Genomic DNA, 14,880 nt, shown 5'->3' on the forward strand with positions numbered 1-14,880 from the left:
ACATGCACTGTGCATGCTGAAAACCGGCATTTCATCCGGCCAGATGCGTAAGTACCCCGACCGTACTAGCGCATTTGGAAGGGAATTATTGGGCCAACATTTTACATGTCAATAAAATAAAAAATTTAACACTTGCACGACTTGCCCCCTCGCATCTGCGACTGAGGGTCCAAGGAGGTGCATTGCGCAAGAAGTCATCATCGGACGTATCCTCACACTGTTCCCTTTGGGGAACTGTATGAAGTGGTGGAAGGATTTATGGCCGTGATTAACGCTCATTCCGTGACCGTAACCATCTTTGAACCAGCCATTAGGGTGGTTAGTCCTATGGCGGGAGGGTTTTACGGGCTCCCACAACCCATTTGAGGGGGGGGGGCCACCAACACCCACGGACGCAAGTATCCCGCTGGATGTCCACCCAGAATTTAAAGTTGGAGCTCCGACTCCACTTGCCGGGACTGCCTGGAGTGGGGTTCAAAACCCTACTCCTTCTGGCCCAGCGGAGGGGATGCTTACTGCTACGCAAAAGGCCCACTCCGCACAAAAGGTGACACCCATACGTTTCCTGCGCCTTTCCCTCCCCGTGACTGGAGCCCTATGCTGCCATTTCACGTTGCTAATCGGATTGGGCGTTTGTCATAGCAGTAGGATCCCCGCCGCTGGGCCAGATCAGGGTAGGGTTTCGAACCCCGCTCCAGACAGTCCCGGCAAGTGGAGTCGGAGCTCCGGCTCTAAATTCTGGGTTGACATCCAGTGGGATATTTGCGTCCGTGGGTGTGGGTGGCCCCCCCTCCTTGTATAGCTTGTGGGAGCCCGTAAAACCCTCCCGCCATAGGACTAACCGCCCTAATGGCTGGTTCAAAGATGGTTACGGTCACGGAATGAGCGTTAATCACGGCCATAAATCCTTCCACCACTTCATACAGTTCCCCAAAGGGAACAGTGTGAAGACACGTATGACGACGACATTGCTAAATAAATAAATGGAATTAAAAAAATTCTTTTAGGGCTTTTAAAAGTCTTTAAATTGCTTTAATTCTCTTTAAAACTACTTCAGATTACTCAAAATAATGTAAACATTTTAAAAAGTTTATAAAAGTTACCAAAATCTTGAAAAAACTTCCAAAAACCTATTTAAACTGCTGCTTTGCATGTAAAAAAGCAAAGCAGCTTGACAGAAACATTGGGGGCATGTCCAGTGAAACTGAGACCTCAAGGGGCGTGTCTCACTTACACTGCACGCTCCTGGGTCCGCGCTGGCTGCACTCCTGGGCGGCGTGATGTCATACGCTGCCCGGGATTCTTGTTTCAGTTACTGGAAGTGCAGGCGTCCCTGGAGCTGATTGGCAGGAGCACGGGGTAAGTGCAAATACGGGGCTTGCACGCGCTGCAAGCCCCGTTCTGGAATTTCTGGCCAAATATTTAACTCAATGCTAATTCATTCAATAAAGAGAGGGAAAAAAAGTTGCGAAAAGAGATAAAAGAGACAGTCAGAAAAAGTAAATGTAAAGTTTTTTTTTAATCTCCCACAATAATTCAATTCTGAGGGAATGAGGCTCCACACTTGTAAAATTAAGTTTTCAGGGCCAGAGAGGTTGTTTGGCAGTAATTGTGCCTTATCACACTCTTAAACATTCACTTACAGCTGAATGGACTAGCCCTAAATATTTCTGGCATCTTTAGTGGGTAAGTACAACAGCTTCACGCCCTTAATGCCAAGCCTCTCGTCGAGATAGCGGTTCAGTGACGCTTGTGGAGAAGCAGAGCAAATGCGGACCGCAACGACCGTATTCCTGGATTTAAACTTGCGCTCGCGCGGGCTCTGGAAGTTGCCGCCCGATCCACCCGACGCAGGTCAGCCAGTCAGACATCTCAAAATTTGGACAGGTTGGGTGATTGGGCAGATGCATGGCAGATGCAATATAATGTGGATAAATGCAAGGTTATCCACTTTGGTGTCAAAAACAAAAAGGCAGATTATTATTTGAATGGCAATAGATTGGTAGAAGGGGAAATGCAACGAGACCTGGGTGTCCTTGTGCACCAGTCGCTGAAGGTAAGCATGCAGGTGCAGCAGGCGGTTAAGAAGGCAACTGGTATGTTGGCCTTCGTAGCGAGAGGGTTTGAGTACAGGAACAAGGATGTCTTGCTGCAGTTGTACAGGGCCTTGGTGAGACCTCACCTTGAGTATTGTGTGCAGTTTTGGTCGCCTTATCTGAGGAAGGATGTTCTTGCCATGGAAGGAGTTCAGCGAAGATTCACCAGGTTGATACCTGGGATGGCAGGAATGATGTATGAGGAGAGATTGGGTCGATTGGGCTTATACTCGCTGGAGTTTAGAAGAATGAGAGGGGATCTCATTGAAACTTATAAAATTCTAACAGGACTAGACAGACTGGATGCAGGAAGGGTACTCCCGATGGCGGGGGAGTCCAGAACCAGGGGTCACAGTCTAAGGATAAGGGGTAAGCCATTTAGGACAGAAATGAGGAGGAATTTCTTCACCCAGAGAGAGGTGAACCTGTGGAATTCTCTACCACAGAAGGCAGTTGAGGCCAATTCATTAAATATATTCAAGAAGGAGTTAGATATATTTCTTAAGGCTAAAGGGATCAAGGGATATGGGGAGAAGGCAGGGACAGGGTACTGGATTTGGGTGATCAGCCATGATCGCATTGAATGGCGGAGCAGGCTCGAGGGGCCGAATGGCCGACTCCTGCTCCTATCTTCTATGTTTCTATGTTTCACAAGCCGACAAGACGCCCCCCTCCGCCCGCCCTGCCTCCCCACCCACCCGCTCACCGCCGCTTTTACGCGAGTTGGTTTGAAAGGCAGGATGCCAGGAATGCCGCCAGAAAGGCAGCTGTGCTGTAAGCCGCTGGCCCGGGACCCCGGCTGTTCGCCCGCGTCGAGCACGTCCCCACGTTGCCGGCCGGGTCCACGCCCACGAGGTCCACGTCTGGGAAGCAGCACGAGGCACTGTAGTGCGCGAACGTCACGCTCCGGCCGCCTTCCCGCTTCCACTCCCGGGCGAGGGTGCCGTTGCCGCGGCGAGCATAGACTGCCACCTGGCTGGCTCCGCTCTCGACGAACTGGGCGGTCAGCGACCAGTGCTCGAGGCCGCACTGCGCCGGGGCGGCTGGCGGGCAGGCTTTGCTGATGGAGGTGATGGTGCAGGTGGGCGGGCTGAGGTCTTCCACCTGTTGGCAGAGATGTTGGAAAACTTCCATCAACTCACGGAAAGAAGAGATTGTCCAAACATTCAAAGGGCCTTCTCAGTATCACAGGTGTTGGTCCCCTTAATTTCTGAAGCTCAAGCCCAAAAGAACATAAGAAATAGGAGCAGGAGTCGGCCATTTGGCCCCTCGAGCCTGCTCTGCCATTCAATGAGATCATGGCTGATCTTCTACCTCATCTCCACTCTCCTGCACTATCCTCATTCGAAAATCTATCGATCTCAGCCTTGAATATACTCAACGACTGAGCCTCCACAGCCCTCTGGGGCAGAGAATTCCAAAGATTCACCACCCTCTGAGTGAAGAAATTCCTCCTCATCTCCTTATCTGAGGAAGGATGTTCTTGCCATGGAGGGAGTGCAGCGAAGATTCACCAGACTGATACCTGGGATGGCAGGAATGACGTATGAGGAGAGATTGGGACGATTGGGCTTATACTCGCTGGAGTTTAGAAGAATGAGAGGGGATCTCATTGAAACTTATAAAATTCTAACAGGACTAGACAGACTAGATGCAGGAAGGATATTCCTGATGGTGGGGGAGTCCAGAACCAGGGGTCACAGTCTAAGGATAAGGGGTAAGCCATTCAGGACTGAGATGAGGAGGAATTTCTTCACCCAGAGAGTGGTGAACCTGTGGAATTCTCTACCACAGAAGGCAGTAGAGGCCAATTCATTAAATATATTCAAGAAGGAGTTAGATATATTTCTTGAGGCTAAAGGGATCAAGGGATATGGGGAGAAAGCAGGGACCGGGTACTGAATTTGGATGATCAGCCATGATCTCATTGAATGGCGGAGCAGGCTCGAGGGGCCGAATGGCCGACTCCTGCTCCTATCTTCTATGTTTCTATGTTTCTATCTCAGTCCTCAATGGCCAACCCCTTATCCTGAGACTGTGACCCCTGGTTCTAGACTCTCCAGCCAGGGGGGAAACAGCCTCTCAGCTTCTACCCTGTCAATCCCCCTCAGAATCTTATACATTTCAATGAGATCACCTCTCATTCTTCGAAACTCCAGAGAGTATAGTCAGCCAGAACCTACTCAATCTCTCCTCACAGGACAACCCTCTCATCCCAGGAATCAGCCTATTGAACCAGGGGACGGTGTCAGCCTGGATTGTGAAGCTCAAAATGGAATGGGGCCTCCAACCCAAGACCTCCTGACTCCGAGGAGAAAGAGGGAGCTAAGCCCATTCAGCCACGGCCGACACCGGGAGCTGTGGTGCGATGTGGGTGCTGCCCGTGAGTAACAGTTCATCTTTAACAAACGACCGAGCATTGGACTCCGTGTCTAACAAGTCAACCCTTGGCCCGCAGGCACATGACCACTGCCGCTGTCTCTGTTATGACACAATTCACATCCCTCATGCCACAGTACTGCAGGAAGGTATCGATGGTCTGGTCAGGTGGGCGGAACAGTGACAAATGGAATTCAATCCGGAGAAGTGTGAGGTAATGCATTTGGGGAGGGCTAACAAGGCAAGGGAATACACAGTAAATGGTAGGACACTGAGTAGTGTAGAGGAACAAAGGGACCTTGGGGTGCAGGTCCACAGATCCCTGAAGGTAGCAGGACAGGTAGATAAGGTGGTTAAGAAGACATACGGAATGCTTGCCTTTGTTAGCCGTGGCATAGAATACAAGAGCAGGGAGGTTATGCTTCAATTGTATAAAACACTAGTTAGGCCACAGCTAGAGTACTGTGTGCAGTTCTGGTTACCACATTACAGGAAAGACGTGATCGCACTGGAGAGGGTACAGAGGAGATTTACGAGGATGTTACCAGGACTGGGGAATTTCAGCTATGAGGAAAGATTGGATAGGCTGGGGTTGTTTTCTTTGGAACAGAGGAGGCTGAGGGGAGATTTAATTGAGGTGTATAAAATGATGAGGGGCTTAGATAGAGTGGATAGGAAGGACCGATTTCCCCTAGCAGAGAGGTCAATAACCAAGGGGCAGAGATTGAAAGTAATTGGTCGAAGGATTAGAGGGGAGTTGAGGAGAACTGTTCTCACCCAGAGGGTGGTGGGGGTCTGGAACTCACTGCTTGAAAGGGTGGGAGAGGCAGAAACCCTCATCACATTTAAAATGTTCTTGGATATGCCCTTGAGGTGCCGTAACCTACAGGGCTACGGACCGAGAGCTGGAAAGTGGGATTAGACTGGATAGCTCTTTGTCGGCCGGCATGGACACGATGGGCCGAATGGCCTCCTTCTGTGCTGTAAATTTCTATGATGCTGTGACTCTATCGGTACCTGACTGGCGATTGTCAGCTGAACGATGCTGTAACCGAAGTCAAACTGAGACTCCGCCTCCACGCTCAAGGTTAACAACGTTCCCGGTTCCGTTCCATTCGGAGCTGAGATAACCCAGGAGCCTTCCACAGACCGGTTATTATCGATGTGGAAACTGAAAGAGAAAAGAGAGAAGCTATTGCTCAACCCTTTACAAATCACCGGTTAGACCCCAGCTGGGCTATCGTGTCCAACTCCAGACACCGCAATATAGGAAGGATGTCCAGGCCCAAGAGAGGGTGCGGAGGAGATTGACCACTGCGCTTCTGCTCCGTCAGTGGTCAGCTCACCTTAAAGGCTGGGATTGGGTGAGATTCTGGTCGTCGGTGAGGCGGACCTTGTACAATGACGCTCTTCCGCTGTTTGTGATCGTGAATGAAACGTTGAGCTTGGTCCCGGCCCTGAACATTGACTCAGCGATGACCTGTGACACCAGAGGAAGTGACATTGTTAAGGTGTTACCCTTAGAAACATAGAAACATAGAAACATAGAAGATAGGAGCAGGAGTAGGCCATTCGGCCCCTCGAGCCTGCTCCGCCATTCGATGAGATCATGGCTGATCATCTAAACTCAGTACCCTGTCCCTGCCTTCTCCCCGTATCCCTTGATACCTTTAGCTCTAAGAAATATATCTAACTCCTTGAATATATTTAAAGACTTGGCCTCCACTGCCTTCTGCGGTAGAGAATTCCACAGGTTCACCACTCTCTGGGTGAAGAAATTCTTCCTCATCTCTGTCCTAAATGGCTTACCCCTTATCCTTAGACTATGACCCCTGGTTAATAAGAACATAAGAAATAGGAGCAGGAGTAGGCCAATCGGCCCCTCGAGCCTGCTCCGCCATTCAATAAGATCATGGCTGATCTGATCCTAACCGCTGGACTCTCCGACCATCGGGAACATTCTACCTGCATCTAGTTTGTCCAGACCTGTCAGAATTTTATATTCGATGAGATCCCCTCTCATTCTTCTAAACTCCAGTGAGTATAAGCCCAATCGACCCAATCTCTCCTCATATGTCATTCCTGCCATCCCAGGGATCAGCCTTGTGAATCTTCGCTGAACTCCTTCCATGGCAAGAACATCCTTCCTCAGACAAGGCGACCAAAACTGCACACAATACTCAAGGTGTGGTCTCACCAAGGCCCTGTACAACTGCAACAGGACATCCTTGCTCCTGTACTCGAATCCTCTCGCTATGAAGGCCTTCTTCACCACCTGCTGCACCTGCATGCTTACCTTCAGTGACTGGTGCACAAGGATACCCAGGTCTCGTTGCACTTCCCCTTCTCCCAACCTATTGCCATTCAGATAATAATCTGCCTTCCTGTTTTTGACACCAAAGTGGATAACCTCGCATTTATCCACGTTATATTGCATCTGCCACGCTTCTGCCCAATCACCCAACCTGTCCAAATCATCCTGGAGTTTCTCGGTATCCTCCTCGCAGCACACACGCCCACCCAGCTTTGTGTCATCTGCAAACTTGGAGATATTACATCTAGTTCCCTTATCTAGATCATTAATGTATATTGTGAATAGCTGGGGTCCAAGGACCAATCCCTGTGGTACCCCACTAGTCACTGCCTGCCACTCGGAAAAAGACCCATTAATTCCTACTCTCTGCTTTCTGTCCGCCAACCAGTTCTCTATCCAAGTCAATACCTTGCCCCCAATCCCATGTGCCTTAACTTTACACGCTAACCTCTTATGCGGGACCTTATCGAAAGCCTTTTGAAAGTCCAAATACACCACATCTACTGGTTCTCCCTTATCTATTTTCCCAGTTACATCCTCAAAAAATTCCAGTAGATTAGTCAAGCACGATTTACCTTTTGTAAATCCATGTTGACTTTGTCCGATCCTGTCACTGTTTTCCAAGTGCTCAGCTATTACATCCTTTATAATGGACTCTAGCATTTTCCCCACTACCAATGTCAGGCTTACCGGTCTGTATATCCCCGCTTTCTCTCTACCACCCTTTTGGAATAGTGGGGTAACATTAGCTACCCTCCAATCCATGGGTACAGTTCCAGATTCCAGCGAATTTTGGAAGATGATCAGCAATGCATCTACTATTTCTAGGGCCACCTCCTTAAGTACCCTAGGATGTAGATTATCAGGCCCTGGGGATTTATCGGCCTTCAATCCCATCAATTACCCTAACACCATTTCCCTACAAATACTGATTTCTTTCAGTTCCTCCCTCTCATCAGACCCTATGTTCTCCAACACCTCTGGGAGGTTATTTGTGTCCTCCTTTGTGAAGACAGAACCAAAATATGCATTTAATTGGTCTGCCATTTCTTTGTTCCCCATTATAATTTCCCCTGCTTCTGACTGCAAGGGACCTACACTTGATTTCACCAATCTTTTTCTCTTCACATATCTATAAAAGCTCTTACAGTCAGTTTTTATGTTCCCTGCAAGCTTACTCTCATATTCTATTTTCCCTTTCTTAATTAATCCCTTTGTCCTCCTTTGTTGAATCCTAAACTGCTCCCAATCCTCAGGGTTACTGCTTTTTCTGGCCAATTTATATGCCCTCTCCTTGGATCTTATGCTATCCCTAATTTCCCTTGTTAGCCACGGTTGAGTCACCCTTTTTATTTTATTCTTATCCCAAACTGGGATGAACAACTTCTGTAGTTCATCCATGCGATCTTTGAATGTTTGCCATTGCCTATCCACCATCAACACTTTGAGTGACATTCCCCAATCAATCCTACCCAATTCGCGCCTCATACCATCGTAGTTTCCTTTATTTAAATTCAGGACCCTAGTCTCCGAGGCAACTACTTCACTCTCCAACCTAATGAAGAATTCTATCATATTATGATCGCTCTGACCCAAGGGGTCTCGTTACAACAAGATTGCTAATTAATCCTCTTTCATTACATAATACCCAGTCGAAGATGGCCTGATCTCTGGCTGGTTCCTCGACATATTGTTCCAGAAAACCATCCTGTAAACATTCTAGGAATACCTCCTCCGCAGTATTTTTACTAATTTGGTTAGCCCAATCTATATGTAAATTAAAGTCACCCATGATGAATGCTGTGCCCTTATTGCAAGCTTCTCTAATTTCCCTTTTTATGCCATCCCCAACCTCCATATTACTGTTTGGAGGTCTATAAATCACTCCCACTAACGTTTTCTGCCCCTTGATATTTCTCAGTTCCACCCATACAGATTCCGCATCATCAGAGATAATATCCTTCCTTTGACCCACAACGCTTAACCCCCCCACTGTGAAGCCCTGCTGGAATCCATTTCTACATTTGATGGGACAGTGTAGAGGGAGCTTTACTCTGTATCGAACCTGTGCTGCACCTGCCCTGGGAGTGTTTGATGGGGCAGTGTAGAGGGAGATTTACTCTGTATCTAACCCGTGCTGTACCTGCCCTGGGAGTGTTTGATGGGACAGTGTAGAGGGAGCTTTACTCTGCATCTAACCCGTGCTGTACCTGCCCTGGGAGTGTTTGACGGGACAGTGTAGAGGGAGCTTTACTCTGTATCTAACCCGTGCTGTACCTACCCTGGGAGTGATTGATGGGACAGTGTAGAGGGAGCTTTACTCTGTATCTAACCCGTGCTGTACCTGCCCTGTGAGTGCTTGATGGGGACACTGTAGAGGGAGCTTTACTCTGTATCTAACCCCGTGCTGTACCTGCCCTGGGAGTGTTTGATGGGGCAGTGTAGAGGGAGCTTTACTCTGTATCTAACCCTGTGTTGTACCTGCCCTGGGAGTGTTTGATGGGACAGTGTAGAGGGAGCTTTACTCTGTATCTAACCCGTGCTTTACCTGCCCCGGGAGTGTTTGATGGGCAGTGTAGAGGGAGCTTTACTCTGTATCTAACCCATGCTGTACCTGCCCTGGGAGTGTTTGATGGGACAGTGTAGAGGGAGCTTTACTCTGTATCTAACCCCGTGCTGTAACTGCCCTGGGAGTGTTTGATTGGACAGTGTAGAGGGAGCTTTATTTAGTATCTAACCCCGTGCTGTACCTGCCCTGAGAGTGTTTGATGGGGCAGTGTAGAGGGAGCTTTACTCTGTATCTAACACGTGCTGTACCTGCCCTGAGAGTGTTTGATGGGACAGTGTAGAGGGAGCTTTACTCTGTATCTAACCGCGTGCTGTACCTGCCCTGGGAGTGTTTGATGGGACAGTGTAGAGGGAGCTTTACTCTGTATCTAACCCGTGCTGTACCTGCCCTGGGAGTGTTTGGTGGGACAGTGAAGAGGGAGCTTTACTCTGTATCTAACCCGTGCTGTACCTGCCCTGGGAGTGTTTGATGGGACAGTGTAGAAGGAGCTTTACTCTGTATCTAACCCGTGCTGTACCTGCCCTGGGAGTGTTTGATGGGACAGTGCAGAGGGAGCTTTACTGTGTATCTAACCCCGTGCTGTACCTGCCCCGGGAGTGTTTGATGGGACAGTGTAGAGGGAGCTGTACTCTGTATCTAACCCGTGTTGTACCTGCCCTGGGAGTGTTTGATGGGACAGTGTAGAGGAGCTTTACTCTGTATCTAACCGCGTGCTGTACCTGCCCTGGGAGTGTTTGATGGGACAGTGAAGAGGGAGCTTTACTCTGTATCTAACCATGTGCTGTACCTGCCCTGGGAGTGTTTGATGGGATAGTGTAGTGGGAGCTTTACTCTGTATCTAACCCGTGCGGTACCTGCCCTGGGAGTTGATTCCTCAATATCCTAGTGAAAGACATGAAAAACCTTTTCCAGCAAGTCTAACAACTTTATTTTGCCTGCCATGTGATTTTGCTGCTCCGAGCCTCTCCGATCTCCTTGGTTCCGCCTCGCTGGAGCGGGGAAAGATCCTCGGATTTTTACGGGAATGAGATGGCGTGATGCAGTCTTTACCTGAACTTTGGTGTTGGTGACAGAGTTGAGTGTTGGCGACTGCCGACGGAACGGGAGTTTGCCCTCCTCCTGCCCGGACAACCTGACGTAAAACCCTCGAACCGGGAGCGACCGAAACTCCGCCAGAAACGTGTCGGGAGAGGCGGTGGCTTTCAGAGCCTCCGTCTGCAGGACTTCCCCCCGCGGATCCAGCAAGGCCAACTCTTGGACCAGGAATGAGGGGTAGATGGGCAGCCCAGTGACCGTGATTGCCAGCACACCCGGCTTACCTGGGGAAAAGGACGGGCAGAGACAAAGGCCATTGATGAGCAATTAACAAACGAGTCCTGATGTATGAAAACTACTAGGCACTTGGCCTAAGTATTAAACAAGGCTTTAACCAACTGTTTCATAACATGGAGGTCTAGTTGTGTCCTTCACCAGTTCCTGTTAAAGAATCTCCTGAGCAAGCTGGGCCCATGCCCGATATTTATACTCTCACTGGACAGCGCCACCAGCAGGCCGTCCATCATTATTTCATAAGTCATTTCCACATGGATGTCAAGATTCATAGAAACATAGAAGCTAGGAGCAGGAGTAGGCCATTCGGCCCCTCGAGCCTGTTCCGCCATTCAATGAGATCATGGCTGATCATCCAAAATCAGTATCCTGTCCCTGCCTTCTCCTCATATCATAGAAACATAGAAGATAGGAGCATGTCAAGTCCTTTTTTATATATTACTGAGTATTCTGTGGCGAGTGTCTCACCTCCTGACTCCCCAAAGTCTTTCCACCATCTACAAGGCACAAGTCAGGAGTGTGATGGAATACTCTCCACTTGCCTGGATGAGTGCAGCTCCAACAGCACTCAAGAAGCTCGACACCATCCAGGACAAAGCAGCCCGCTTGATCGGCACCCCATCCACCACCTTAAACATTCACTCCCTCCTCCACCGGCGCACCGTGGCTGCAGTGTGGACCATCTACAAGATGCACTGCAGCAACTCGCCAAGGCTTCTTCGGCAGCACCTCCCAAACCCGCCACCTCTTCCACCTAGAAGGACAAGGGCAGCAGGCACATGGGAACACCACCACCTCCAAGTTCCCCTCCAAGTCACACACACCATCCTGACTTGGAATTATATCGGCCGATCCTTCATCGTCGCTGGGTCAAAATCCTGGAACTCCCTCCCTAACAGCACTGTGGGAGCACCTTCACCACACGGACTGCAGCGGTTCAAGAAGGCGGCTCACCACCAACTTCTAGAGGGCAATTAGGGGATGAGCAATAAAGGCTGGCCTTGCCAGCAACGCCCACATCCCATAATTAGGGGATTGGCAATAAATGCTGGCCTTGCCAGTATCCTGAGAATCACTGAAAGAGAAAAGGTATTAAGCTGATACGGAAGGCTACGCGTGTTGGAGCACAGGGTTGTGCTTGCACCTCTCATGCTGCTGATCTGCGCTTTGTGATATGGTGGAAGGCCCGAATAACGCCTAGGTGTCTCCTCATACGTGGAGATCAAATCAGGCGGACTTTCTGAACCAGCGCTCTGTCAGAGAGAAGGCGGAAGCGAGCTGCTCCGAATGACGAATGTTGGTGATGTCCGTTACCTGCCATGGGTCGTCCGGACAGCGGAGCGAAACCGGGGTGGGGGCCTGGGAACGACTCAATGAAATCGTACATGAAATCCACGACACTCTGCCCTGTGGATCGACACAAACCAGAGGCTGGGAATCAAACACTGCCGCATAGTTACAATCACATCACAGTCCGCGTTCCACTAACGTTACGCTCCCTGTTACAGAGAGTGGGGGAGACGGAGAGAGAGTGGGGGAGATGGAGAGAGAGTGGGGGAGATGGAGAGAGAGTGGAGGAGATGGAGAGAGGGTGGGGGAGATGGAGAGAGAGTGGGGAGACGGAGAGAGAGTGGGGGAAACGGGGTGATTGGGGGAGACGGAGAGAGTGGGGGAGATGGAGAGAGAGTGGGGGAGATGGAGAGAGAGTGGGGGAGATGGAGAGAGAGTGGGGGAAACGGGGTGATTGGGGGAGACGGAGAGAGTGGGGGAGATGGAGAGAGAGTGGGGGAGACGGAGAGAGAATGGGGGAGACGGAGAGAGAGTGGGGGAGATGGAGAGAGAGTGGGGGAGACGGAGAGAGAGTGGGGGAGACGGAGAGAGTGTGGGGGAGATGGAGAGTGGGGGAGATGGAGAGAGAGTGGGGGAAACGGGGTGATTGGGGGAGACGGAGAGAGTGGGGGAGATGGAGAGAGAGTGGGGGAGATGGAGAGAGAGTGGGGGAGATGGAGAGAGAGTGGGGGAGATGGAGAGAGAGTGGGGGAGATGGAGAGAGAGTGGGGGAAACAGGGTGATTGGGGGAGACGGAGAGAGTGGGGGAGATGGAGAGAGAGTGGGGGAGACGGAGAGAGAATGGGGGAGACGGAGAGAGAGTGGGGGAGGTGGAGAGAGAGTGGGGGAGATGGAGAGAGAGTGGGGGAGACGGAGAGAGAGTGGGGGAGACGGAGAGAGTGTGGGGGAGATGGAGAGAGTGTGGGGAGACGGAGAGTGGGGAAGACGGAGAGAGAGTGGGGGAGATGGAGAGAGAGTGGGGGAGACGGAGAGAGAGTGGGGGAGACGGAGAGAGTGTGGGGGAGATGGAGAGAGTGTGGGGAGACGGAGAGTGGGGAAGACGGAGAGAGAGTGGGGGAGATGGAGAGAGAGTGGGGGAAACGGGGTGATTGGGGGAGACGGAGAGAGTGGGGGAGATGGAGAGAGAGTGGGGGAGACGGAGAGAGAATGGGGGAGACGGAGAGAGAGTGGGGGAGATGGAGAGAGAGTGGGGGAGATGGAGAGAGAGTGGGAGAGACGGAGAGAGTGTGGGGGAGATGGAGAGAGTGTGGGGAGACGGAGAGTGGGGGAGACGGAGAGAGAGTGGGGGAGATGGGGTGATTGGGGGAGACGGAGAGAGTGGGGAGATGGAGAGAGAGTGGGGGAGATGGAGAGAGAGTGGGGGAGATGGAGAGAGAGTGGGGGAGATGGAGAGAGAGTGGGGGAGATGGAGAGAGAGTGGGGGAGATGGAGAGAGAGTGGGGGAGATGGAGAGAGTGTGGGGGAGATGGAGAGAGTGTGGGGAGACGGAGAGTGGGGGAGACGGAGAGAGAGTGGGGGAGATGGGGTGATTGGGGGAGACGGAGAGAGTGGGGGAGACGGAGAGAGAGTGGGGGAGATGGAGAGAGTGGGGAGACGGAGAGACAGGGAGACATGGAGACGGTGAGAGCGGGGGAGACGGAGTGATGGAGAGATGAGGAGGCGGAGAGACGGGGAGAGCAGGAGAGGCATCAGGCGATCTGACCATGAAGCCACCACCAGATGTTCTGAAAGGCTCGGGGCGAAAGCGAAACTGGACTGGGTGAACAAGTTAAAGCAAAGCCGGCGATCGAACTAACTGAGGCACCTGTCACTTTCACACTGTACCGGGTCCCGGAGGAGACAATGAGATCCCATTCCCCGATATCAGTTGGCGAATGGAGACAAATAATGAACAGATCACCGATACGTTCCACACTCCCCAAATCCCCGGAGTTAACTGCACTTGACTGCTGCGCACCTGTAACAAGGAGAGAGTGAGAGAGAGTTAGCGGAAATCACCCCAGCTTCATCACTGTATCAACTGTTTATTCAGCTGGGCAAGGATCGCTCACTGTGCAATTATACGGAGCCCCTGTTTATTCAGCAGGGCAAGGATCGCTCACTGTGCAATTATACGGAGCCCCTGTTTATTCAGCAGGGCAAGGATCGCTCACTGTGCAATTATACGGAGCCCCTGTTTATTCAGCAGGGCCAGGATCACTCACTGTGTGATTATACGGAGCCCCTGTTTATTCAGCAGGGCAAGGATCGCTCACCAATGATTTGCATTTATACAGTGCCTTTAACATAGTAAAACATCCAAAGGTGTTTCACAGGAGCAATTATCGGACAATATTTGACACCGAGCCACGTGAGATATTGGGACAGGTGACCAAAAGCTTGGTCGAAGAGATAGGTTTTAAGGAGCGTCTTAAAGGAGGAAAGAGAGGCGGAGAGGTTTAGGGAGGGAATTCCAGAGCTCGGGGCCCACGTGACTGAAGGCACGGCCGCCAATGGTGGAGCAATGGAAATCGGGGGGGATGCGCAAGAGGCCAGAATTGGAGGAGCGCAGAGATCTGGGAGGGTTGTAGGGCTGGAGGAGGTTACAGAGATAGGGAGGGTTGTAGGGGCTGGAGGAGGTTACAGAGATAGGGAGGGTTGTAGGGGCTGGAGGAGGTTACAGAGATAGGGAGGGTTGTAGGGGGCTCGAGAAGGTTACAGAGATAGGGAGGGTTGTAGGGGCTGGAGGAGGTTACAGAGATAGGGAGGGTTGTAGGGGGCTCGAGAAGGTTACAGAGATAGGGAGGGTTGTAGGGGCTGGAGGAGGTTACAGAGATAGGGAGGGTTGTAGGGGCTGGAGGAGG

The 14,880-nt window shown here is 51.0% G+C and overlaps 1 protein-coding gene across 1 annotated transcript in view; it reads right to left on the reverse strand.

Annotated features, from left to right (window-relative positions):
• Positions 1-1,500: 1,500 nt before the first annotated feature.
• The window catches only part of LOC147110120 (von Willebrand factor A domain-containing protein 7-like), a 58,598-nt gene continuing 45,218 nt past the window's right edge, over positions 1,501-14,880 (reverse strand). Inside the window, exons 12-17 of the mRNA XM_086004055.1 lie at positions 13,842-13,994; positions 12,002-12,094; positions 10,409-10,677; positions 5,822-5,955; positions 5,493-5,646; positions 1,501-3,200 (exon numbers count right to left, since the gene is read on the reverse strand). Of these exons, the coding sequence (XP_085860181.1) occupies positions 2,811-3,200; positions 5,493-5,646; positions 5,822-5,955; positions 10,409-10,677; positions 12,002-12,094; positions 13,842-13,994 (1,193 nt within the window). The 3' untranslated portion in view covers positions 1,501-2,810. The remainder of the gene's footprint in view (positions 3,201-5,492; positions 5,647-5,821; positions 5,956-10,408; positions 10,678-12,001; positions 12,095-13,841; positions 13,995-14,880) is intronic.

Source organism: Somniosus microcephalus, chromosome 12 (assembly GCF_052327205.1).
Source record: "Somniosus microcephalus isolate GS21.2 chromosome 12, FLI_Smic_1.0, whole genome shotgun sequence".
NCBI lineage: Eukaryota > Metazoa > Chordata > Chondrichthyes > Squaliformes > Somniosidae > Somniosus > Somniosus microcephalus.